Raw genomic sequence first — 13446 nt, 5'->3', positions numbered from 1 at the left:
AAGAAAAATCTGTTTCCTCCTTGACTTGTCTCAAAAGGACCTGCAAGATCTGCATGAATTAATTCAAAAATTCTTTTTGTTGTTCTCTCACTATGTTTTGGAATGTTTGACTTATGACACTTGGTTTCACTGCATACATTACATTCTAGATAGTTAGAACATGGTTTGATTTTCACTCCTTCACACAATTCTGGAATCTTAGAAATTGTTTTATAGTTAGCATGACCAAACCTTTTATGAGTTAAATGGATACACTCTTGGTGTGGTTTGCAATTGGCTATTGTTTTTGTTGTGACTTTGCTGGCTACAACTTCATTTTCTGTACAAGTATTAATCACATACAAAGATTCTTTCATTATTCCCTGCACACACACCTTGTTTCCCTGTTTTATAGTACAATTTTCTTCAGTAAAACAAACCTCATACCCCATTTCTGTTAACTGAAACACACTTAGAAGGTTTGTTTCTAATTCTGGTACATATAAAACACTTTGTAGTTCAACTCCCAGCCAATCAAAATATACATTACCCACACCACAAATCTGGATTTTTGTTCCATTTGCAAGGGTAACACACTTTTGCTCTGAAGTAGAAGTTTCCAAGGTTACAAATGAAAGTTTGTCTTTTGCCATACTTATTGAAGCCCCAGAGTCCAAAAACCAAGGATTCATTGTCTCTTTGATTCTTGCTAGAAGACACTTCTTTGCTGATTCAGCTTCATTCATGTTGTTTTCTTCTCTCCACTTTGCTGTTGACTGCTTTTTCTTCTTGTTGTTGCAATCCCGCCGTAAATGTTCTGTGGAACCACAATTAAAGCATTTCCTTGCCTTTAATGCAGCCACCATGTCAGAAGATTTATGGCTTTGTTGAAATTCAGCCACAGGATGTTTAAGGCTCTGTTGTTTTGAAGCTTGTCTTCTTTCATAGGTTTCCAGTAGTTTTCCAGCTACATACTCGAGGGTTAAATTTTTCTCCTCTTGACTTTCCATCATGGTGACAACCGCGTCATACGATGAATCAAGACTTGACAAAATCACATAGACTTGGTGTATAGTTGTAAACTCCATCCCTCGTGCCCTGAGTTGATTGAAGATTTCTCTCATGCTTTTCAAATGGTTTGACATAGACTCCCCTGATTTCAGCTTCATTCCATACAGCTTCCGGGTTAGAATTATTTTACTGCCCGCTGTTTCTCTTTGATATACAGCTTGTAGCGCATTCCAGCACTCTTTTGATGTATTCAAAAACTGAATGAAGGAAATTTGAGAGTCTTCCACAGCTAATGCAATAACTGCCATTGCTTTTGCATCGTCCTTAAACCATTTAGCATTCTGTGGATCTGCTCTATCTGGTGGATCCTCTGTGACTACATACCACAGTTCAGCCTGAATCAGATACATTTGCATTTTGTAAGACCATAATGCATAGTTAGAGTCATTCAGCTTTTCTAACAATTGATGCAAACCAGACATATTAGCTCCTGCCATTCCCTCTGCTTTAGGAATTGGTATCTCACTGTCCTCCTGCTCAGAGTCCTCCTCAGAGTCAGCCGACTGAGATTTTTCCTCACTTTGCAGCACTGGCTTTAGCTTGATGTCTTCCTTCATCAACAGTTTTCTGTTTTAGCAGACTCCTGGTTCTGATTCTGATACTGCACCGTTCCCACCAAGTTCTGGTTCTTCTGCCTGGATTAGGCTGGCGTAGGCTTCCTGGACTGGACTGGGCCCATAACCTTTGTTGGGTTATTGTGCCAGAACTTTTATCTCTCTGGAACTCTGTTTGTGCTCAGAAAACAAACACACATCACGCAGGTCTTACACAGCAGAGCTGGTTTATTTCCTTCAGGCTTCTGTGCAGTTCAATTCAGATCAGTTCAGATCAGCACATTGAGGCATACACAGAGAGCAGTGATCATAGAGCAGTGATCAGTAAGCAGTGATCAGTTCCATTTTACACAAGTGAGAAACTATATACAGATCTACACAATTCTTATCTACATTACATACAGCTGTGATGAGGCTAACTTAGAATCTTGGCAAGGTTCCCAGAACAGCCTCTATCTCAAGGTAATTGCCCACAGATAGACTTTCTCTGTTTAACCCTGAGATAGCCATACACACACAATTTTAATGACTAAGCAAGTATTTCTTTTCATATACTTAACAGAAAGGTGTCACTGAAGTGACCAATTGAAAAAAAACATCAACAACTGCCCTCCCTTCTTGGGTGCCAGTCTTTGGCTAGCTGACATTAGGGGTCTTCAGATGACTGCTGCATGCAGTGTAATATAATGGGGGAGGAGTCATTGGACTATGTGGGTTAGCCACAACCCCACTACATGCAACAGTCATGCCCCTATCATCTACACATTTTGTCAGTGTGTGCAGTAGGGCTGTGCACGGACCCCCAGATCTGCTCCGGATCCCAATCCACTCCTTTAGGATCAGGTCCACTTTGCTCCACATTGATCTGCCTCCACTCCATTCCGCTCCGCTGCAGAGCTCTGGATCCGGATCGGAGCTCCGTTTTCCCCCCATAGACTTGAATTGCAAAGGTTAAATGCCTATAACTTTTTCAGTTTTCAAGTTAGAAACCTCAAAATGGGCACCATGATAGCTTCTAAATAGATCCTTACTCATGCCAATTTTGAAGGAAATCAGATCATCCCCTGATTTTTTGGGAATATTTAAAAGATTTCCCCCATTTACAGAAATGCAGTGATCTCCATTATTTTTTAAGCTACACACATAGAACTGGGCACCATGATAGCTTCCACATAGATCCTTAGGCATGGCCACTTTGAAGGAAATCGGATCATGCTCTGATTTTTAGCGATTTTTTAAAAACATTTTAACCCTCAACCATTCCCCCAATTTACAAAACTGCATTCATCTCCATCATTTCTCAAGATACAGACATGTAACTGGACACCATGATAGCTTCTAAATATATCCTTATTCATGCCAATTTTGAAGGAAATCAGATCATCCTTTGATTTTTGGGGAATATTTAAAATATTTTCCCCATTTACAGAAATGCAGTTATCTCCATTATTTGGTCAGCTACACACATGTAACTGGGCACCAGCATAGCTTCCACATAGGACCTTAGGCATGGCAATTTTGAAGGAAATCAGTTCATGCCCTTTTGTCTTCTGTTTTGTGACATATTAATGCCCTCTCCTGTTGCTGTTTTTTTTAAAAAAAAAAATCCCTGTGCATGCAGTTGCAGAGTTGACACTAGGCCACATGGCATTGAAACTCCCTCACACATTCTTTCAACACCTGGGGACCTTTGAACTCCCCTTCCATGAGTTTGAGTGTGGTCCAGTGGATTGTATGCCAGATGTAGATGAAGAAAAGGAGCTGTGAAATCCATTGATACAAGAAAAACACTTTTTGCCATGAATTCCCAGTTTTTAAAATGGGGAAGAATAATTAGCTAGCTTTTCACAAGTTTACAGGAAGACATTCACCCTAGCAAGATTTAACGTCCTCCCCTCCAAGTTGCTGGAGGGCAGATATAAGAAAATTCCATCCAAAAACAGATACTGCCCATATAATAACATCGAGGTGGAATCCATTCTGCATGTGCTCTTCCACTGCAATTTTTACCAACAGGCAAGGAAAGACCTATTATGTCCTATTATGCAACGTTTCCCTGGACGCTCTCCAGAGTCATTCCTGGTTAGTCTACTTCAGGGCTCCAGTACATCTACCATTGAGCAAATTCCTGAATTTGGCCATCCGCACCAGATCTCTTATGGATGTTGATTGTGCTTAAATCCACAGATTAGCAATTTTATTATCTATATATCCCTCCCTTTTTCACTGTGCTAGGCCCCAATAACCCAATTCTGTCCCGTTTTCAGAAACCAGCAAATAACAATCTAGTATCTTTAGTGGTTTTGTAACACCCCCTCTTTTTTCTTATCCCTACTTTGTACTGTTTTATATAATGGTGTATCTTCTTGTTTTATATTGGTCTGTTGACTGTAAATAAAGAAATACAATACAATTAGCTAACTTTTCACAAGTTTATTGTGAGGTTGAAAGTGGTTAGAGAGGGGAGATCCCAATTAAAAGTTTAAAATGCTTTCCAAACTCAAAGCTCAATGAGACATAACAATGGTTTGCTAATTAGCTTAGCAGAGTTTGCTCAATTCCAAGTATTTTCTTAAATTGTTCAATCTCGAGAAAGTCCACCATCTTCTTTAATACCATTCACAGATAATAGTGCACTTGACTGGTCCTGACCATGAAAATTAGTCCAACATTGCCACCCTATACATGTCTACTGAGAGGTATGTTCTGTGCAGTTCAATGCATCTTACTCCCAAGTAATTTAGTGTAGGATTGCACACAAGTCCTGACACTATTAAAAAAATAACACACGTATAGGTGCACAGATGTAATGTGAGTTTCCTAATCTGAAAGTCAAATGTTTGAAATAAGCTTCATTCCATTCTAGCCAGACTGTCATGAACCATCATTATCTTAAGTTTGCTTTGTAAATCAAATTGTGCATGCACACACACACTATGTACAGATATTTATTTATAACAAATGCAGCCAAATTCAGCTTGGCTTGGTAAAAATATTCCAAAATAATTGCAAGCACCATCAGAGAAGAAGCCATCCTAACCTCAAGGGGAAGCTGTTCCTTAAAACTGGTGAGGCACTGAGGAAGCCCTATCTCTTGTCTCCCAGACCATGGTTCTGCCATCAGTGGAACACAGCAATGGGCATCTCCATTTCATCTTATTAAGCAGGCAGGCTGATATGGGAGGGGACGGTCCCTCAGGTATCCTAGGCCCAAGTAATCACTAATGCTGAGAATTGTGCCCAGAAAAAGTGCGAGCACTGCAGAATCCTGCCAGATCCTTGCCATAGAATTCTGGACCAGTTGAAGTTTCCAAAGGCTTCCATGTAGTTTCCATGTAGAGTGCACTGCAGTAATCCAATTCAACTGTAGATCTATACTCAAAGAATGTGTGACTGTAGTCAAGTCAGTTCTCAGGAATTAGCACAGCTGGCACTCCTGGCAAAGGTACCCCTAGCCACAGCCACAAAGTTGGGTCCAGGGACTCCCCTGCCCCCGATAGCAAACCCGTTTCCTCAAGGGAAGTACTACCCTATTTTAAACAGGTTGAATCCTGAACCTGTGTCCCTCCCAACCAGGAAATTTCAGTCTTGTCTGGGTTATCTCTCAATTTGTTAGCCTTCCTCATCCAGTCCACAATTGCCTCCAGGCACCAGTTCAAGACATCAACAGCTTCCTTAGTATTTAATGAAAAGGAGAAATAGTGATATAGGCACAACAGCCTTGTCTTGCTGTTTCCAGGACTCTGTGAAGTTGAAAAATCATAGAAGAAGAGGCATGCAAAAGGATATTATACTTACTTACATAACCTCCTGATTGTTTTACAGAATGGATGCTCATTTCTTTTAGTTCCGAGATTCTCGTGCACCAGTTAGTCCAGCAAGTCAGAAATCGGGCATTCCTTTCCTTTCTGGATGTCACACTAAATGCTTTTGCTAGAAGAAGTGCTGTGAACTTCAGCAGCTCCCTTCGGGTGGTTGTTGTTATATATTTTTATCCCTAACAGAAAATTCCATCTTGGTCTGCTCTGTGTCTTTCCTTTTTGTGAGAACAGCTTGGCAACAACACCCCAGAAGAGGTAAAGTCTAGCTTTGGTGCACTAGATGCCACAGCTGAATTTAACTCTAAACAATTCATTAAAAAAATAAGATGTTTGGATTTAAGCTCCGTCCCACATACCTGGCATGCCTGTTATGTCCCAGCTGTCTCTCGAATACTCTCTTCTGTCTATGGAAGATTACTCAAACGCTCTTGTTTCCAGAGGAGTCTACTGTATTAGCCCAGATAGTATCAGTAGCTCTGTTGTTGTTTGCTATGGCCAACGTGTTTTTTGTCGGGCCGGAGCATGAGTCAATATTTGAGCATAATTCCACCACCCTTTCACAGTTCTGTACGGTGCAGCGCTTGAATCAGAGGAATGTGTCAGAGGAACTTTCTAAAGGGGAACCAGTTAGGCATGTGAAGTTTCACAACTCACATTGTACTCTCATTGGGCAAGAGGAACAAATACATAAGTCTACATGGAGCTTTTTGTTCTCCATCCACAACATTACCCCACACATAGGTTGGTATTACTGCAACAGTATACACATCCTTGAATTTTGTTCTGTGACACTTGACAAACACTTGACAAATTGTTGTGAATCGCATTTTGAAGTGATTGTTGTTCTTTAAGAGAGTTCAATTCCCACAGAAAATGTTCTTACATTTCCACAAATCTGGCTTGGTTTAGATATAACAGGAAACCATGGTTTTCTGTTACAATAATGCACTGTGTGGAGTCTCCCCTCCTTTGTACATAAGACAGCTAATTGAAAACATCCACTTTCAGTTTTGAGCAAATTACAGTTTCTCATTATGTCCGAACTTAGGTAAGTGTTGTTGTTATTGTGGTTGTTTTGTTTGTTTTTTAAGCTGGAGAAACTATATTAAAGAAAAGTAATCATTGTAACTTTGGTTGGTTTAACTAGGGCAAGGTCCAAAAAAAAGCAGCTCTCTAAATTAACACTAAGACCTCTCAAACAAATCAAGCATCTCTTAACCACTTATTGCAGTGCAGAGTGTAAAAATCTGATAAGCCCCAACATGGTGGTGACGTGAGGGGATTCCAGCCTGCTAATTAGAAAAAGCTGGGTTTGGCACCCATTGAAGAAACAAGCCTATATTCTTGAGACTACTACATTGGTGTAATATAGGAATGGCTATCAGTAATGATGGCTATGTATGACTTCCAAAACCAGAGGCAATATGCCTCCCAGTGCTGGAGTACACTAATGGGAGGCTGCTATTGCACTCATGTCCTGCATGGGGGAGAGGGGTTCCTTTGGACATCTGACTCACCACTGTGAAAGGAGAACGCTGGACTAGATAAGCCTTTGGTCTGATCCAGCCAGGCTCCTTTTATGTTCTTATAAGATTATTTTTGAGGAGTTCCATTTTAACAACTTCTTTGGAGACAATTCAAGGACATAATAGAGTGTTATTTCCACCCATTGATCTCCCCGAGCAACCACCTGTTTATATTAACCTGTTTAAACCACCTGTTTAAGGACTTTATATTATCCTTACAGTTAGGGAAGATGTGATTCTTCCTGAGGGTTTCAAATTAGATTTTATTTATTTATTTATTTATTTATTACATTTTTATGTATCTAGATGTAGACTGGGAAGCTCCAATCTTCGCAAAAATATTCACACAAGTAAACTCATCTGGTATTTTCCTTTTGCCGTGGTCATCTAATATTATAGTACCAGGCTTCAAATGGGGCAGTTCTTTTGACCCAGGGAATTACAGGTCCATCAGTCTGGTAATGACTTCTTAATTAAAAGTGGCAAAAGCTTAATTAAAAGCTGCCATTATTAAAATGCCATTATTGATGGGAAGCATACTGGTTTGAGGAAGGGCCAGAATATAACTGACCGATCTTAAGTATTACACCAAAGAATTTCCAACTACCAGGGGCCCAAATCGACATTTATTTGCAACATTCCCTGATTTTGCCTCAGCCTTCAATTTGGGAAATAGAGAGTACTTATGTTGTAAGTTGGCTGCAAGTCATATTGACAAAAGATTCTTTTGGTTAATATGCATATTGCATCTTAATAATACCATGATAGTGAAGATAATGATTGTCCTTGATGGTGTATTAACTCAAGTTATTTAGAAAACAAGACAGGTTTAAACAGGGTTGGATACTGGTCCCATTTCTTTTCAACGTATGTATAAGCAACAGTGATACAGAACTCTCATCTCTTTCCACACATACACATAGAAGAACAAAGGGTTTTGCTTTACTCTTATGACCTCATAGTGTTATCTTTTAAAAGGCTAAGCTTAAAGGGGATATTGCTAAATCTGGTTGCTTGTGCAAGAAAGAGCAGTTAGGATTTAATTATTCAACATAAGTTTAAAATTACTGTTTTGAAAAACAGATACCAGAAATCCCAATGGCTGCTTGATGTTCAAGTAATTGATCCATGTTGGAAGGTGTGCCACCATTGCTCTTCTGATAACATTGGGCCTTACTAGACCAGGAGTTAGCACGGTGCGAGGCCCGTGCTCATCCCTGTGCGTCCAAATGACACACAGAGGATCCTGGCCTCAGGCAGGGCTCAAACTGCCCCGGCCCCGCGCTAACTGGAACCGCTTGTAGCGCGATTCTTCCCGTGGTCCCGGGCTCAGGTTGGGACCGCAGGCGTGTAGCCCATTCCACCACTTTTCATGGCTACCGCATTTACTTGCGAGTAGCCGGGAAAAGTGGTGGAACGGGCCACAGCGCTCCATAGGAGCACTGTGGCCATCAGAGCGAGGGGAGGGACATGGGGGGATGGGAGTCCAGGGGCGATCAGAGGGGACGAACGGCGGAGGGGACGAGCAGAGGGGTATCGTGGCCCAGGGGAGATGGGGGGGAATTGTGGGCCAGGGGCCAGGGGGGGAGTCATGGGGAAGGGGGGTGGGGATTTTTTTTATAAAAAGGACTTACCTTTGCGCACGAGCTCACGTGCACATCTTCCGCTTTAACAAAGAAAATGGTGGATGCGACGGGGCTTCGTCGCGTGTGACGTGTAGATAGGTGCGACGGCCCGTGCTAATTGTAGCACGGGCTCGAAGCGCCTGAAGGCCGGATTTCCAGGTAGGTCTAGGAAGGCCCATTGTCTAAGAAACAGGGACATTCCATGGGAGGATTGGGGAATCCCATTCTCCCACATGCTCCTGGAATGGGGTAATTATTATTATTATTATTATTATTATTATTATTATTATTATTATTATTATTATTATTATTATTCTATTTATGTGTTACCTACCTCTCCATCTGGATCCAGGTGGGGTACAACACAAATAAAAACACCATAAAAACTATGTAAGCCCTGGAGTCAGCATAGTTTATTTCCCTGCTATTGGGAACAATGGAAGGGAAACACTGAAAAAGAAATAGTTGAAAAAGGAAACACACACCCCTACCCCACCCCGCACACACTTACCCCTGCACACCCACCTCAACTTTAGGCTTTTCTAGATGAGGCTTTTAACCTTCCACTTTATTGTGGGTTTTGATCCTGGATTCTTTGTGAAAATGGATGCTCTACACATGTTTCCTTCTGGAATTTTTTTCCTTCTTTGCTTTTCTGTATGTTCTGTTACATCACCTCTAGATGGTGCGGTGGTATAGTGGAATTTCACAACTACACTAGCGTTTCATTTGGACATTCCCCAAAATACAGAATTTTCTCTAATCACCACCCTCAATGCTTGGAAAACATGGAATAAGCCCTAGAAGATGATTATATCATCTAAAGCACTTAAAAACTACTATGAGTGCACTAATGCAATAGTGCACAATAAATGCCTCATGAAGAAAAGCTCCTAGTAAGTCCAGAAGGACACAGAAAGCAGCAGTTAATCTTCCACAGGTTCTTCCTCCTTCATGGCTATTGAATTGCAAATTTTAACCATGATCAATTGTATGAATCTTGTAATTACAAAGGGATGTCTGTGTGTGTTTTCCTGTTGAAATTTTAAATAAAAATTTAATTAAACAATGTTAGGATTATTAATTTGGCTTCTGTTTCTATCACTGAGCTTTTGTTATGTTGACCTTTTACCTCCTTTAAAATATATTTATTACATTTCTACCCCACTCTTCCTTCACCCAGGAGCAGCTTGATAAATGTGAAATGAACTAAAATTAAACACATACAGGGAGCACTAATGGTCAGTTAGGCACTAAGAAGACTGAAGTTCAGTTATTTTCCTATTCAAGTCAATGTGTACAAGAGTAATGACAGTGGCACTGTTTCCTTCCTCTTGCCTCATCTATTTGGCACTGGGAGATAACCAGCCAAGCAACCAGCCGAGGGTGAATCGTCTGGCCCTCTGGCTAACTTTGTTTGAAAACTGCTTTAAGATCTTATCTCAGCCTAAGGCTGGTTAACACTATGTTGTCATACCTTGTGCAACTCTTGGGGCGTGGAGGTGATCAGTTCCGTAGCTTGTGTGGCTTTCATCTCTGATTGGAAGAAGGCAGATAAAGAACGTCATGAAACAAGAGGGTGGTTTTCTTAATTCAACGTGACACGTTGCTGTCCTCTGACGCCCAAAGGTGGGGCGGTCAGCAGGGGTTGGGGCATTCCAACAGTGGGCTTTGGGATATTCCTGTCCCATGACTGTCTGAGCTGTAGGTCTCAAATATGCAGATAAGGAGACATGGATTTTTCCACAGTAAAACGCACACAAAGAGACACACAATTGTTTATTGTATAGGACATTATTGCTAACTTCCTTAAGCCTGGGCAGGCAGCCTACCTGGCAGAGAGCAGTGGGGGAGGCTGGAATTTTCCCTGTACCTCCACCCCTAACCTTCATGAACAGAAGGCACATTCTGCATAGGGGCCTGTGAGCATGTGTGCCAAAGATTGTGGGCTCTGAATGTGCAATTTGCATCCCACAGGAGCCAACATGCATTAGGTAGATGAACATGCATTCTCCTGTGCAGAGGTTACAATCAATGTTACCACAAAGTGTAGAGATTGGGGGTTGGAGTCACCCGGATATGATCCTGTTTCCCCACAGCTTGACACTTTGCACAGGGATCTTGTCTCACAATTGGAAGAACAGATTTATGTAAACATTGCCATGACAGAGAACCACGACGGGAGTGTTTTGCTTGGACTGGGGAGACCTAAGCTCAATCCCTACCTCAGCCATGAAGCTCGCAGTGGCCCAGTCTGCAACCCCATTGGGGCATAGTCAAACAGGCACCTGTCACATGCCACAACTCATTGGGGGTTAAATAATCCACAGTGAGTCTGGCATGTTGTGCAAACCAGGTCAGTGTGACCTTGGACCAGTGTCTCCCCCTCAGCCTCCCCTATCTCACACAGTGTTCAAAGGCAGGTTCTTGAGGGCTCTTAGGCAAAACACCCTCAATGGGTCCCTTCCCTCAGTGAGCCAGCCTTCTCCCTGTCATTGTCACCAGCCCTTTTCTCATCATTGCTTCCACTCGCTTACTTATGAGCCAGTGAACAATTATGCACTGACATCTGCTCCTCCTCTTCCTTCTCAGCATCACCATCCATCGTCTGGGCCAGAACGAGAGGCAGATGAGCAAGGTTGCCATGATAAAGAGGAGGGGAGCTTTTGTCCCTGAGGAGCTCTTGTCAATGGGCCCCTGCTAGGGTGTGGCACTTGGACAGGTGCCTGAACATGCCTACCCTTGTCACCGACCTTTCTCTAAGGATAAAATGGTTGGGGGAGGTTGTCTTTTTGTGTTACTGCTCCAAGGAGGAAGATAAAAAATGTAATGTAATAAACAGAGCCTGGAAAGATCCACAGTTATGATAGCCTTCACCAACTCATTCACAGCACAGTCTTTTGAAAAGGGTAATGGTTTTATCTCCATTTTACAGATAGAAAACTGAGCTTGAGAAAAATAGGTATGTAAGCATTTTTCATGCTGAAGGCCCCTGCCATTCAACATTGTGTGTGCAGAGTAGCTCTACCACCACCACCTCAAGTGTCCATTCATACTGTGTAAACATCTACATAAGGTGGCCTTCATGCGGACAGCTGTCTAAGAGACCTTTAGACCAGCCTTTGCCAACCTGCTGCCCTCCAAACGTTTTAAACTTCCACTCCCATCATCTCCAGCCATTATGGTCAATAGTTAGGAATTCTGGGAAGTGTCATCCAGAACATTTGCGGGTGGCCACCTTAGACCAACAAATGAGGTGTACTTCACACAGACAGAAGATGAAGAGGAAAACCTGGGTCATCCCAAGACCATTTCCTGCTTGAGTCGAAGGCAAGTCCAGGCCTGCCCCATTCCACTTACAGAAATGAGCCAGACAGAGAGCTGAATCCTACTTCAATGCTGGCAGTGGAACAGTATCTTCCACCACACCTAAGGGCCACAGGCTAATTTAATGGGGCACCAAGCAGGCCTGTGCTCTCTTCGGCAGCACCTCTCTCTTCTTCAGCTCTCTTCTCCAAAACCTCGCCACCTTGCCCCACAACATCTGCTGCCTTGGGTCATGGGGGCAGCTCCTTGTCCCTGCCTCCCAGAGCATCTACCTAATGGTGGGCCAACCCTGGCCCAAAATGGTGCAATATAGAAGTTGACCACCTTGTTTGTTGTTTATATGAACTACAGCTGATATTTTGTGTTAACAAAAACTTTCCTTTTTAAAAAAGAAAGAGAGAGGGGCTGAAAATCATATTCTTAGCTTGAATTTTATTATAGAAAGACTTGTTTTATTTATTTATTTATTTATTTATTGCATTTTTATACCACCCAATAGCCGAAGATCCCTGGGCGGTTCACAAAAATTAAAACCATTCAAAGTATAAAACAAACAGTACAAAAATGTGATATAACATACAATATAAAAGCACAACTAGGATATAATCAGCAGCAGTGCAGAAATACAAATGTAAAATACAAATTTAAAACAGCCAAGTTAAAATTAAATTTATAGACTGTTAAAATGCTGAGAGAATAAAAAGGTCTTCACCTGGCGTCTGAAAGAATATAGCATAGGTGCCAGGCGAACCTCCTTAGGGAGCTCATCGCAACCCTTCTTGAAAACATGGCCATTAATGTTAATAGAATTCAATGCTTTTATATGTTTCCCCCCCTGCAGATCAGAAAACACTTTCGTCTTTTCCAGGGGTTACATTTTCCTAAATAATGACCTTATGAAAATACTGGAACTATACAATGCATAAAACAATACGCCTGGACTCCAGAGGACAGAACTGAAGCACTGTTATAGTGGGAACTATTGAATGGCATTCAACCTCACTCTCAGCATATGAAAAAGAAAAGTATAATCTGGCAAGAGGTTCTACTTGAAATAATGTAGATCCAAATCCTCCCCACCCCCGTCTGTATTTTATCAATGTCACTAATATAGAGTGGAAATGCGAGTTCCTCTTTCCTCTTATCTCTAGCTACTCCTGTTCTCTTATTCACTTATGCTTTCCAAATTCTATCATATTTGGTTTCATTTAGGCAAACAAAACAATTTAAATGACCACTTACCCGATGAGCAGCTCTTTCTCCATTGCTATGGAAAGATACAGTCAATATTTTGCTGAGGATGAGAAGTTCTTGCTTCCCAGAAGTCTCTCCGTCTAAGGAAGTTGGTATGCTTTGAGGAAGTATAAAGATACACAGGCACATGAGTCCTGCCAAACTGGAGTTTGCTTCTTGACTTGTACGTAGTACTGAATGTTTTGTTAGCTCAGCAGGAAGTCAGTTGTGTAATGAGAGTTCCTCAGCGCACAAGGTCATTATTTATTACAGACCGAACAGCCCTGGGAATTTCTGTATAGAGTTAACT

The 13446-nt window shown here is 41.7% G+C and overlaps 1 protein-coding gene across 1 annotated transcript in view; it reads right to left on the bottom strand.

Annotated features, from left to right (window-relative positions):
• LOC134395453 (protein SSUH2 homolog) overlaps positions 1-13232 on the bottom strand; it is a 32851-nt gene extending 19619 nt beyond the window's left edge. The window contains exons 1-2 of the mRNA XM_063121616.1: positions 13146-13232; positions 10054-10112 (exon numbers count right to left, since the gene is read on the bottom strand). Of these exons, the coding sequence (XP_062977686.1) occupies positions 10054-10112; positions 13146-13168 (82 nt within the window). The 5' untranslated portion in view covers positions 13169-13232. The remainder of the gene's footprint in view (positions 1-10053; positions 10113-13145) is intronic.
• Positions 13233-13446: the final 214 nt, after the last annotated feature.

The sequence above is a fragment of the Elgaria multicarinata genome, chromosome 3, assembly GCF_023053635.1.
Source record: "Elgaria multicarinata webbii isolate HBS135686 ecotype San Diego chromosome 3, rElgMul1.1.pri, whole genome shotgun sequence".
NCBI classification, from domain to species: Eukaryota; Metazoa; Chordata; class Lepidosauria; order Squamata; family Anguidae; genus Elgaria; species Elgaria multicarinata.
This window is presented reverse-complemented; position numbering and strand designations above follow the sequence as displayed.